This window comes from Pipistrellus kuhlii, unplaced genomic scaffold, assembly GCF_014108245.1.
Source record: "Pipistrellus kuhlii isolate mPipKuh1 unplaced genomic scaffold, mPipKuh1.p scaffold_m20_p_2, whole genome shotgun sequence".
NCBI lineage: Eukaryota > Metazoa > Chordata > Mammalia > Chiroptera > Vespertilionidae > Pipistrellus > Pipistrellus kuhlii.
Genome location: NW_023425515.1, coordinates 33166677 through 33180630, shown reverse-complemented (window position 1 = coordinate 33180630; position 13954 = coordinate 33166677). Strand labels below are relative to the sequence as shown.

Below are 13954 nucleotides of genomic sequence, written 5' to 3'. Positions count from 1 at the left end.
CAGACATGTGGCCTGATGGGGAATCAAATTGTGACCTCCTGGTTCATAGGTTGACTCTCAACCAATGAGCCATGCTGGCCAGGCCTTTTACTCCTCCTCCTCCTCCTCCTCCTCCTCCTCCTCCACACCCCCTCTTTTTTTTTTTTGCCTCATTGCTTTTGCAAGGACTTCTAGTACTGTGTTGAATAAAAGTGGTGAGAGAATGAGCATTCTTGTTTAGTTTCTGATCGTAGAGGAAAAGCTTTCAGCTTTTCACCAGTGAGTATGATGTTAACTGTGGGCTTGTCATATATATTATGAGGTATGTTCCCTCTGTGCCTACTTTGTTGAGAGATTTTTTTTTTTTTTACTATATATGGATGTTGGGTTTTGTCAAATGCTTTTTCTGAGTCTATTGAGATGATTATATGATTTTTATTTTTCATTTTGTTAATGTGGTGTATCACATTGATTTGTAGATATTGAACCATACTTGCATCTTTGGAATAAATCCCACTTGATCATGCTGTATGATCCTTTTAATGTATTATTGAATTCCATTTGCTGATATTTTGTTGAGATTTTTTGCATCTATGTTCATCCATGGATATTGACTTGTAATTTTCTTATGCCATTCTTGTCTGGAATGACTGGCCAAGCACATGGCCAAGCATCCAACCAGGACTGAGGATCAAACCTGCAACTCAGTTACATGCCCTTGACTGGGAATTGAACTCGCGACCCTTGGGTGCTTAGGCCAACACTCTAACCACTGAGAAACACTGGCCAGGGCAACAGATTTATTTTATCTTATTTAATCCTCACTGGTTTTAAGAGAGAGTGAAAGGGAGGGAGGGAGAGGGGAGAAAGAGAGAGAGGAAAACAAACAAACATCAGTGTGAGAGAGACACATCAATTGGTTGCTTCCTACATGAGCCCATACTAGGGCTAGGGATCAAACCTGCAACCCAGTTTTGTGCCCTTGACTGGGAATGAACCCATAACCTTTTGGTTTGTGGACCGACACTCTAACCACAGAGCAAACCTGCCAGGGTGGCAACTGATTTCTTAATTGACTGACTGGATTAAGAAGATGACCTAAATGACATAGTTCATTTCATAAAGCTTAAAATCAGGGAGTCCTTTTTTTAGAATTTAGTCTGCAAGTCCACCATTTTTGGAACATGGTTCAGGCCATCACTGTCATTTCTGGAAATTCTTTTCATTGCAGGAAAGTGGGCTAAGTCATTCCTTGCCAAATGAGGTTTTCTTAACCCACAATTTGACTAAGAATGAGAGAATCAAATCGTATGTTTGTATAACTACTTATAACACCCTGACATGGAAATATTCTAATGGTTTATAAATAGGTTGGAAGGGCAGCCAGAAAGATTATGCATTCCATCTAGTCTTTGCTGCAAGTGGAGGCAGGCCTTTTTCTCCTCGGCTGTGGAACACGTCCACCTGGCACATTTATTCAACAAATACTGTGTTCTTCCTCTTCACTCGAGCACGCTAAGCGCTGTAGGGAAAAACAGAGTTGAAAAGGACACTACCCTAACACTTGAGGGGGGAAAAGTTTCAAGTCTAGTAGGAAGAATTAATTGCACTTCTGATTTTCCCATGTATATGAAATCTCTAAATTTATTATTACACTTGATTTAAAATGTTTTTTTTTGCTTATTATATATGTTCTTTCCTTATTTTGTTATATTGATTTCTGTTTCGTTATCTTTCTTTTGATAATTCCCTTCAGTTTGTGTAAAAGTTTAAGATCTCCAAAAGTCTTCCCTATAATGCTTAGGCATAAGCATTAATTAATGCTATTAATTAATGCTATTAATATAAATATATAGTTGTGCAACTTAATATAAACTTTGGTGATTATATAAACATTGTTTTTCCTGAAATGCCATGTCTTTTTTCTCATATTGAATCTAAAATATTTTATTTCTAATAGCATCTGTATCCAGAGTATTGGAAAGCATTTCCATAGAAGTGCTATGTAGTTTAAAAACATTTCTGAAATGACCTGGGTTATACTATAAATATCATTCCTATCACCTCAACTTCTAGATGCCAGAATAAACAGAAGGGCAACTCAGATCTCATGCTTTTGCTGCAGCTTAGTAACAAATATAACTGTGTATACTGTGACCTTATTAAATCAACCTAGTTCATTGTTACTCAGGGAATACAATTAAAAATCTCTTAGTCATAAACTCAGTATACATTTGCACAATGAAATACAATAGGGAGTCCATAAGTAAGTCAATTAGCCAAAGATATATGGTTTTTCAAGAAGGGTAACAAGACCATTCAATAGGGAAAGAATAATCCCTTTTAAAAATGATGCTAGTACAACAGGTTATCCACACACCCAAGAGTGAATTTGGACTCCTACATCACATCGTGTAAAAAAAAATAAACTCAAGCCGAAACCGGTTTGGCTCAATGGATAGAGCGTCGGCTTGGGGACTGAAAGGTCCCGGGTTCGATTCCGGTCAAGGGCATGTACCTTGGTTGCAGGCACATCCCCAGTGGGAGGTGTGCAGGAGGCAGCTGATCGATGACTCTCATCAATGTTTCTAGCTCTCTCTCTCTCCCCCTTCCTCTCTGTACAAAACCAATAAAATATATTAAAAAAAAACCAAAAAAAAAACCCAAATGGTACCCAAATATCACAGCTAAAAGTGTAAAATTCTTAGAAGTTATATAGCTGTTAATCTTTGTGACCTTAGCTTAGGTAACAGTTTAATATGCCACTAAAAGCACAAGCAACTAAAGAAAAAAAAAATAGACTTCATGAAAAGTTAAAAACTTGTATGTCAGAGGACAGTATCAAGCAAATGGAAAGTCAGCCTACAGAACGTGAGAAAGTTTGTAAATCATACACCTGATAAGGGCCTAGTATTCAGAATACTACAACTCCTACAACTCAACAATAAACAACCCTCCCTGTATTAAAAATGGACAAAGGATTTGAATAAACAGTTATCCAAATAAGATACACAAATGGCAGGTATTCACATGTAAAAATTCTCCACATGAAAAGATGCCCAATATCTCTAATCATGGGTGAAATCAAAACCTCTAGATACAACTTCACCTCCACTAAGATGGCTGTAACAATACAAATTAAAAAAAGAAAACAGCAACAGTGTTGGTAAGGATGTGAGGACATTGGAGCCTCCCTGTTGGGACTATATAATGGTGCAGCTGCTATGATGAACAATTTGACAGTTTCTCAAGGTAACAAAAACTTGTACGTGAATGTTCAATGCATTATTATGCATAAAAGCCAGAAAATTGAAATAACTTAAATGTCCACCAATTAATTAATGGATGAACAAATGTCATATCTTCACTAATAAAAGAAAAACATGCAAATCGACTGCTCCTCTGCTATGCCCACCAGCCAATCAGGAGTGAATGTGCAAATTAACCCAAACAAATGTGGCAGTTAATTTGCATAAGCAGGCATGGACTGAAGACTGAAGACAGCGTAGAAGGAAGCCAAGCGCTGCAGAAGGGAGTAGTGAGGCAGCGGAGATGGGAGGGAGTAAGGCAGTGGAGACGGGAGGGAGCGAGGCCACAGGAAGACCTATCCTTGCAGGAATCTTCTTGCAACAGGCCTCTAGTTTCCATATAATGGACCATTCCTTGGGCATAAAAAGAAATGAAGTACTGATATGTGCCACCCTATGGAACCTTGAAAACATTATATTAAGTGAAAGAAGCCAGACACAAAAGGTCATCTACTTTATGATTCCATTTCTTTTTCTCTTATATTGATTTTTTACAGAGAGAAAGGGAGAAGGATAGAGCGTTAGAAACATCAATGAGAGAGAAACATTGATCAGATACCTCCTGCACACCCCCTACTGGGGATGTGCCCACAACCAAGGTACATGCCTTTGACCGGCATCGTACCAGGCACCTTTCAGTCCGCAGGCCGATACTCTATCCACTGAGCCAAACCAGTTTGGGCTGTACAATTCCATTTTTATAAAATATCCAGAATAGGCAAATCCATAGAAGTAGAAAAGTAAATTAGTGATTACCAAGGAATGAGGGAAGAGGGTTTCTCTGTTTGAAGTGGTGGAAATGTTCTGGAATTAGGTAGTATTCATGGTGAATATACTGATCACTTGATTATACACCTTCAAGATGACTTAAATGGTTAACTTTGTGTTATGTGAATTTTATCCCAATGAAAGTTGTTTTGAATAAAGATTATGTGGTACAGTAAGAACACATTTGCAATGAAAATGTTAAGTTGTGCCTAGTGATTTCCATGTCTAAACGTTTTATCATCCTCTTTCTTTTCTTCAGGATGCCAGGAAAGCATGCAATGATGCAACACTTGTTCAGGTAAAGTCTTCGTCCCCACCCCAGCTCCCAGTCCCCACCTATTTACTTTAGTAATTTCCATGAGCCAGCTTTGCACCAATGCAAATGACATTCAGATTCTTTCCTATTAGTATTTAATTGAAAAAATGAGATCTCTAAAACCACTTCATTATTTGTCAGATGCTGTACAAATGCTTTTAAAAGCACATTTGTTAAAATAGAAGGCTGTGGAAAATAAATATTACAAAATATGTAGATTCTTTTGTTGCTTTTTAAGGAGCTTCTTGATTCTTTTAGATATACTCTGATTAAGCTTTTTATTAGGTTAATTAACATTAGAAATTTTCATTAAGAAATGTTTTATGTGCTTTACAAACATAAAACTGGCTTTCTTATAGGCAATTAAAATTATAAATGTTTTACTCTTTGATCATCTACCATCAGATTTTTATTTGGGCTGTTTTTTCTGTAAAGTTGGGAGGTATGTCTGTTCTTTTCAGTTAATAGTCTACAGAAGATGTTCTTACTACCGTGTTTCCTCGAAGATAAGACATCCTCCGAAAATAGGACCTAGAGCATGGAAAGATAAGACATCCCCTGAAAATAAGACCTAGCGCAACTTTGGGAGAAAAAATTAATATAAGACACTGTCTTATTTTCGGGGAAACAGAATAGAAGGCATGCATGTAGCATAATTTTAAATCAGTTATACTTTTTCTTGAACTACATATTGATCCTGTAATTACTCAGTGAAATTATTTATATTGAATTACCTTCAATCCCTCTAAATTTATTTTATGCCTGATTTCCTTTTCTTTAGTTTTTTTTTTAATTTCAAGAAAACTATTTTAAATATAATAATGTTACATGCAATAAACACAAATTATTCAAGAAAATTATCTTATATATAATATTACATACAATAAACATTAATATTTCAAGAATAAAAGGATTTTAAATATAATAATATTACCAAAACTCTATTAACATAGTATGATATCACAAAAGTTGTAGGAAATATTAAAAATCTGCAAATAACAAGGTTAACAAGGTTACTTCTATCCTAGTATATGTTTCTCCCTCTGGCTCTATTTTTGTTCATCAGTTTATGTGTTATTCATTATATTCCACAAATGAGAGTGAGATCATATGATATTTATCTTTCTCTAACTGGGTTATTTTGCTTAGCATGATGTTTCTAAAGTCTATTTTGTTGGATATGAGTATTGCTATTTCCAGCTTTTTTTTTTCCTTTTCCATTTGCATGAAAAAAAATTTTTCCCCACCCCTTCACTTTTATTCTGAGTGTGTCTTTTGTTTTGAGGTGGGTCTCTTGTAGTCAGCATATAGTTGTGTCATGTTTTTGTGTCCATTCAGCTCTCTACACCTTTTGATTGGAGCAATTAATTCATTTACATTTAGGGTTATTATTGAGAGGTACTTATTTATAGCCATTTTAATTCTGTATGGCTAGGTTTCTCTCTCTGTTTTTTCTTCTCAGCAATCCCTTTAGCTTTTCTTGTAATGCTAGCTTTGGTGGTGATAAACTCCTTTAACCTTTTTTTGTGTGTGTGTCTGGGAAGCTCTTTATTTGACCATCTATTTTGAATGACAGCCCTGCTGGATATAGTAATTTTGATCTTAGATACTTGCTTTCCTTGAGTACTTCATGCCATTCCCTTGAGTACTTCATGCCATTCCCTTCTGGCCTGTATAATTTCTGATGAGAAATCAGATGTCAGCCTTATGGGAACTCCTTTGTAGGTAATAATTTTCATTTTTTCTTGGTGTCCTTAAGTTTCTCTCTCTTTCTTTAATTTTTGGCATTTTAATTATGATGTATCTGAGCATGGGTCTGTTTGGGTTCTTCATGTTTGGGGTTCTCTGTGCTTCCTGAACTTGTGTGACCTTTTCCTTTATCAGGTTAGGGAAGTTTTCTACCATGATATCTTCAAATACCTTCTCTATTCCTTTCTCCTTTCCTGCCTCTTCTGGCTCACCTTCTATTCTAATATTATGTTTCTCATTGTCCCACAGCTCCCTTAAGCTGTCCTCCTGTTTTTTTGGTTTTTTTTTTTTGTGTGTGTGTGTGTTTTTTAAATATATTTTATTGATTATTTTGACAGAGAGGAAGAGAGAGGGATAGAGAGTTAGAAACATCGCTGAGAAAGAATCATCAATCAGCTGCCTCTTGCACACCCCCCCCCCCCCTACACACACTGGGGATGTGCCCGCAGCCAAGGTACATGCCCTTGAACAGAATCGAACCTGGGACCTTTCAGTCCACAGACCGATGCTCTGTCCACTGAGCCAAACCAGTTTTGGCTGTCCTCCTGTTTTTTTTCTTTTTTTTCTTTTTTTTCTTTTTGATTCTCTAATTGAGTGATATTTTTGCTTTTTCTTCAAATTCACTGATTTGATCCTCATCTTCTCCTAATCTGCTGTGTATTCCTTCAAATGTGTTCTTTATTTGTGTTATATCATTCTTGATCTCAAACTTTTCTTTTTTCATATCTGGTTACTATATCTTTTTTCATACTGTTGAGCATTTTTAACATCATTACTCTGAACTTTGTTTCAGATAAATTTCTTATCTCTGCTTCATTTATCTCTTCTGAAGAATTCACCAGTTCTTTCATTTGGGGGTTGTTTCTTTGTTTTCTCATGTTGGTTGTCTGATTTGGTTTGTGACTATGTTTTAGATAGATCCTCTACACCTCTCAATCTCTAGTGCAGGACAGTGTTAAAGGCTGTTTCTTGCTAATTGCATCAGGCAAAGACTCAAAGCCTCCAGAGACCATCTCTGTTTACAGACTAATAGGATTCCAACTTGAATTGCCCCCAGGCATTCATCCTCGGGTGTGGTGAGAGTTTTTTCAACAAGATGGGGCAGTTGCTTCTGCCTGGAGGTTAATTATTACTTTTAATCTCTTACGTGGCCTCAAGGCAAGATGTTTTCCAATTGACTGTCTTCCCTCCAGGCGAGGCAGATGTCTATGTGGGAAAGATGTCTTCCACTGTGTGAGGGAATGACTTAGCCCAGGAAACTTGGGGTGTCTGCCTTCTGAGCTCTATCCCCCAAGTCCCCAGTCCTGGGTTCTGCTCTCACAGCTCCAGTCTGCTTCACTCTCCCTCTGCTGGAACACAAGATGGGTTGCTCTAGAGGGAACTTAGTGTATTGTCCCTTTAAGGGGGTACTGAACTTTTAGCTGCCCCTCCCTGGCAGACAGCACTCCACTGCTTTTCATAGCTAGAGGTTATGTGGGTACCCTCTTCAGTTTGGTGCTCTGTGCTGAGAAGCCCAGCCTGGAGATTAGATCCAAGAGTTCTCAGTGGCACCCCCCTTCACCCCCCTCACAGCTGAGATATTTCTCTGGGCTTCAGTTGCTGTCTGTGAGTGGCCGGCCAGCCCTTTCATGCCTCTGCCCCTTGTACCAGTCTCTGTGTCGTCTCCACCTTCAGTCCTTGGGTATCAGGGTTCTCTTCTGTGATTTTCCGTTGATTATTCAGGAAGCCTTTCTGTATTTCAGTTGTAATTTTAGCTTGTTCCTGGGAGCACGTCCATGCAGTATCCTCCTACTCTGCCGCCATTGTTTATCCCTTCTTATGCCTGATTTCTTGCCTAATAATTGTTTTTACTTTATTTTCTGAGCTATGTCTAAGGTAAAGAATAACATTCATATCACTTTCTAAAGATCACATCAAACATGGATTCCGTGGGTCGGATACAAATGCGAACAAGACGTACGCTGAGGGGGCACCTCGCTAAAATCTATGCCATGCATTGGGGCTATGACTCAAGGTTTGTACATGCTATCTCCAGACTATCCACAGAATTATATTCATTAAGAATCTCCATTTGCATTTCCTTTAAAATAAATAATTTTACAGTTAGCAAACAAACTATATTTATGAAAATGCATCCAATATGAGACTTTGCTTTCATGAAAAATAACCGGTGACACTTCAAAAGTTTAGAAACCTTTACTATGGAAATAAATTTATATCTCAAAAAATATCCATTATTAAATTATCCAGGTAAAATGTGTAGGGTTTCTTTTCTTTGCAGTGGGGTGTTCATACTGTTGTTTACTATGCCAAAAGCAGTTCTATTGTATATTGACCTTGCAATTTCAGTTCATAAGCAAGTATTGTTGAATATTGCTATGTACAAGTTCCTGGATATTGCTGTAATTATTGCCTAAATTCACAAAGGATGGACATACATATGTATCGTTAGCTCTACAAATTGCATTTTTCAAGATGCATTCTCTTTGTGAGACTACTTGGTTAATTCAAATAGCAGTTATGTTTCCATCTTTTACTTTGGTTTGGCTTTTATTTTATGCTACTCTTCTGACAGTTTTCACTGACTTGATTTCTTGTATGTGTAAATATCTTACCTACCAGGTAGTGGAGCCCTCAAAGGTAGAAGTATTTTCCGTGTGTACCCATAACACTGCCTTCACATTTCAATTGATACTTTTCGGTTGAATGAAATATGGTTTTTAGGCTTACATGTACTCTATTGTCATTAAATTTATATCGCTAAACACAAACCAGTCAGCTGATACCTACCAGAATCTTGAATAAGAATCCAGAATGCTATCACCATGAAAAACTTGAATCATAACCAGACATTTTCAGTAAAATGTGTAAATTTTGCTAAATTTTTATGTTATAATGAAAATTTTGGCATGCCAAATACATTTCTGTTAAAGTTGGAAGGATGTTTTCTGGTATCAAGTTTTTAATTCAAGAAATTATATTTTTCTGAACTGTTCTGCATTAATGCCATTTATGATTAATCTAACCTACTTTTTTCCTCTAAGTGTCCAATTATTTTTGTTTGTTCCTCTAGGCTACTAGTCAGTGCTTCCCAAGATGGAAAACTAATTATTTGGGATAGCTATACAACAAATAAGGTAGAATTTCTTAATCATTCTCTTAAATAACCTATTACTTGATTTGATGTTCATCAGTTCTTTCCTTTATTCTGTTGCTTCCAACTGTAATTTTCTCTAAGATAAATGTATTCTATTTAATCTAGATCCTCTCTTGAAGCTTAGGCTTTATTTTAATATTTGGCCCTATTTTCATGCCCAAGAACAACTGCAGGGATATTTTTCAATGTGTTTTACTAGACTTCCATATTCCATATTTGAATATTAAAATAGAGTGTGTGTCAGTTTTACATAGAAATAATTTCCTAAACAAACTCCCATCCCCCATGTGACGTGACCCTGAGATTCTTATTTCTAGCTGTGGGTGGGGAAGCTTTTCGTTGGTCCACTCTAGGCATTGGTGTGTGTTTGGGGGCTCGGACAAGCCAGCAGGTCCCCCTGGTGTGTCCCCTGGAAGGAATGCCTGACACACAGGTGCTCAGTGGGAGTGGAAAAGCTTCAGGAAACGTTCACAGGTCAAATTCCTTTAGGTTCTGTGTACTCTTTTATTAAAGTTTAAAAAGTATTACTTTGTGAAGTAAACGATATCTTCAGCCTGTTGAGAATGTAAAAGTAGCCAAGACAGATTTGCATTATAACAGTTCCTCTATATTAAGTCACATTAAACATGAGTCTTTCGATTACATTTTCCTAAAACAAACAAAAAAAAAGTGTATTGAAAATATTTTAAGTTAAGTGAGAGCGCAGTAGCAATCACACACAATGTGTTGATTCTCTGTACGGACCACTTAGCCTTTCAAGTCCCATACACGTAAATTTTACTGCCTGGCATGCTGATGATTGGTGTTGGGTGAGAAGGCACCAGACAGTGGTATGAGTAGATCGTGGAAACTCTTCCTATTGTTTAAATTTGAGCCCTATGATTAGACAAGGAACCATCTCTTCATGGAAGAACCATTTTAATTAGAACCATTTTAATAAGTAATACTTATATTACTCAATGTTATGTTGGAAGAAATTCCTCTTTTGCACAGGATTGCAAAAATTTTAAGAATTTTATTACATTTTTTATCTTTAACGTTTTCATTTAATATTTTAAGTTGTTATATTGCATTGAAATATCTTTGTTCTTGCCAAAACCTGTTTGGCTCAGTGGATAGAGCGTCGGCCTGCAGACTGAAGGGTCCCAGGTTTGATTCCGGTCAAGGGCATGTACCTTGGTTGCAGGCACATCCCCAGTGGGGGATGTGCAAGAGGTAGCTGATTGATGATTCTTTCTCATCAATGTTTCTCTCTCTATACCTCTCTCTTTCTCTCTGTAAAAAATCAATAATATATATATATATATATATATATATATATATTAAATATCTTTGTTCTTGGTTCTCTTAAAAGAATAATTTCTGAAAAGAGCAGTTAAATTGAATTATTTGTAATACAGAAAAAAGTGATAGGTATTTCAGTGTGCATTACTATTTTATTTTTCAGTGTTCTCTTTCTCAATCCATTGCATTCTTTATTTTACCTTAATTTTTAGATGCATTTAATTTTTCGTAATATTTGCGCTTCTTTGTAAATAGGCAGGAAGATGAATGACTGTCGTTCCTTAGTGATGGATTTTGTGCATTCCATTTGTTCTGCAGATGCATGCCATTCCTCTGAGGTCTTCCTGGGTGATGACCTGTGCTTACGCCCCCTCTGGTAATTACGTGGCTTGTGGAGGATTGGACAACATCTGCTCTATCTATAACTTAAAGACCAGAGAAGGGAATGTGAGAGTGAGCCGAGAGTTACCGGGCCACATAGGTGAGCTTCACTGAATATTGTTCTGTTTTTCTTAAAAAGGTATTATTTTTGTGAAGATGATAAATTTATTGCAAAAAAAAAATTACATAGTAATGAAAATATAAAAAGAAAGCAAATGTTATTTTCTGTATTCTCTGCAACCATATAAATCCATAGAATTTTGGCATCTATACTTGATTATGTAACGAAGTATAAAGATTAGAGACCCAGTGCATGGATTTGTGTACCACTAGGGTCCCTTGGCCTGGCCTGCAGGATTGGGCTGAAACCGGCTCTCCAACATCCCCCAGGGGGTCCTGGATTACAAGAGGGCTCAGGCCAGGCCAAGGAACCCCACTGATGCATGAACAGAGTTGGAAGAAATGTGGGAGGTTGGCCAGCTGGGGAGGGACTGCAGGAGGGCTCCAGGGTGTGTTCAGCCCATCTGGTTCAGTCCTGATCAGCTGGACCTCAGCAGTAACCTAACCTGGTCAGAGCATCTACCCCCTTGTGGTCAGTGCATGTCATAGCAACTGGTCAACTATCTGCCCCCTAGTGGTCAGTGCACAGCATAGCAAGCTATTGAGCGACCTTAGCATATTATTAGCATATTATGCTTTGATTGGTTGAATGGCCAACTGCTCAGTTGGTTAGAGTATTGTCCTGATAAACCAAGGCACTTGCAGGGAGCAACCAAAGAATGCATAAATAAGTGGAACAACAAATTGATGTTCCCCTCTCACTATATATGTATATTAGTATTTCATATGCTAATTGGGTTTAATCAATTATAACCGAAAACAATGTTACTCTCTATGCTATAGGCTACTTGTCCTGCTGCCGTTTTTTAGATGACAGCCAAATCGTTACAAGTTCAGGAGATACAAATTGGTAAGTGTATTTCAGAACACTGATATGGGTGTTGAGGTCGATAGTAGGAACTACTGTAAAAAGACATAACGGACATTATTTTTATTCACTTTTCATTGCAGTGCCCTATGGGACATTGAAACTGCCCAGCAGACCACCACGTTCACCGGGCATTCTGGAGATGTGATGAGTCTGTCTCTGAGCCCCGACATGAGGACTTTCGTGTCTGGTGCTTGTGATGCCTCTGCCAAGTTATGGGATATTCGAGATGGAATGTGTAGACAGTCTTTCTCTGGACATGTGTCAGATATTAATGCTGTCAGTGTAAGTGAAAAGCATTTCTAAGGGACATTTATTGTGCGTTTAAAGTACGAACTCTAGCATGATTTTCATAACTCATTGCCTTCAAGGATTCTTACAATTTATAAATTCTTATAATCTGCTCTTATGACATTGAATTCCCAGATAGGAAGGGTTTGATTTAAAAAAGAAAAAACCCAGCTCTGGCCAGTATGGCTCAAATGGTTGGGTGCATCTTGTGTACCAAGAGGTTGTGGGTTCGATTCCTAGTCAGGGCATAAACCCAGGTTGTGGGCTGGATGCTAGGTAGGAAGCATGCAGGAGGCAGCTGATTGATATTTTGCTCCCTGTCCTTTTCCTTTCTCTCAAAATCAGTAAAAACACATCCTCGAGTGATTTTATTAAAAAAAATAAAAAAGCGCCTAACTGGTTTGGGTCAGTGGAGAGCATCCGCCTGCGGACTCAGGGGTCCCAGGTTCGGTTCCGGTCAAGGGCATCTATCTTGGTTGCAGACACGTCCCCAGTGTAGGGTGTGCAGGAGGCAGTTGGTTGATATTTCTAACTATCTCTCCCTCTCCCTTCCTCTCAGTAAAAAAACAATATAATATATTAAAAAATAAAAAAGAGTACACTTATGTAGGTTCTTTAAATAGTAATATTTACACTTAAATATTTTAATAAGACATATGGAGGACCAGAACTAATATTTACTGAATTAGTTGCTATGCCTTAAACAACAGGCTGTGTACTCAGCATATATTATTTCATTCAATCTTAACCCACACTCTAAAACTGAAACTAAGGCCTAAAGTGTTGAAGACTCTTTAGTGCCCAGCAGCACTCACTGGTAAGAAGCCAGGTTGGAATTTGAATCTAGTTTGTTTTACCCCAGAGCCTGCTATTACACTGTCTCATGTGGTTTTTGTACATGTCCATGGAATACATGTTTATTGCTTTTCTTTCTAGTTTTTTCCAAATGGCTATGCCTTTGCCACCGGCTCCGATGATGCCACTTGCCGTCTCTTTGACCTTCGTGCAGACCAAGAGTTACTATTGTATTCTCATGACAACATTATCTGTGGGATCACCTCTGTAGCCTTCTCAAAAAGTGGGCGCCTCCTGTTAGCTGGTTATGACGACTTTAATTGTAACGTGTGGGACACACTAAAAGGAGATCGTGCAGGTGAGTGCCTACGTCCACATTGCGTATGGGTTTTGTCAGGGAACGTGAAAGGCTCCCGACCGTCGTCGGAGGCTCTGGGTACCCTGGGTCTAGGGAATGGCAGCCCAGCTGCTCTTACACATGGTCATTGTTCCCATGTTCTCTGAGACGGATTTTCCACTTTCCTTCCTGGAATGGATAAACTGGTTGCCAAGTTTAGGGCTGGTTTCAGGAGGAAAGCTGGGTGGTAAAACAATTAGCAAGTCAGCTTTTCTTATGCCCCATTTTCAGCACAGTTCTACCAATCTCAACTGGGCCTGTTTGTTTTTTTTTGTTTGTTTTTTTCCGGTTAAGAGATTCTTCTTTATTCTCCAGCAAATAAGTCTCTACAGCCCCATGTCTTGGTGCACGCTGGAGTCACCTGGCTCTGCAGTGCAGGACATCGGGGAAGGCTGATTCCTGAACACTTTCTAGCATCTGCGTTTGCCCCAGCTCTGCTGCCACCTGGTTCCACAGATAGATGCCCGGGCTCACTAGGACCTGACCCTTTGGGAGGTTCTGCAGCGTAATTTTGTTTCTGGGCTTACCAGGCCATTTGCTA

The 13954-nt window shown here is 38.2% G+C and overlaps 1 protein-coding gene across 1 annotated transcript in view; it reads left to right on the top strand.

Moving 5' to 3' along the window:
* Positions 1-13954, top strand: part of GNB4 (G protein subunit beta 4) — a 37478-nt gene that overhangs the window by 19564 nt on the left and 3960 nt on the right. Inside the window, exons 3-9 of the mRNA XM_036447342.2 lie at positions 4315-4353; positions 8028-8134; positions 9194-9257; positions 10880-11042; positions 11846-11912; positions 12014-12215; positions 13158-13374. Of these exons, the coding sequence (XP_036303235.1) occupies positions 4315-4353; positions 8028-8134; positions 9194-9257; positions 10880-11042; positions 11846-11912; positions 12014-12215; positions 13158-13374 (859 nt within the window). The remainder of the gene's footprint in view (positions 1-4314; positions 4354-8027; positions 8135-9193; positions 9258-10879; positions 11043-11845; positions 11913-12013; positions 12216-13157; positions 13375-13954) is intronic.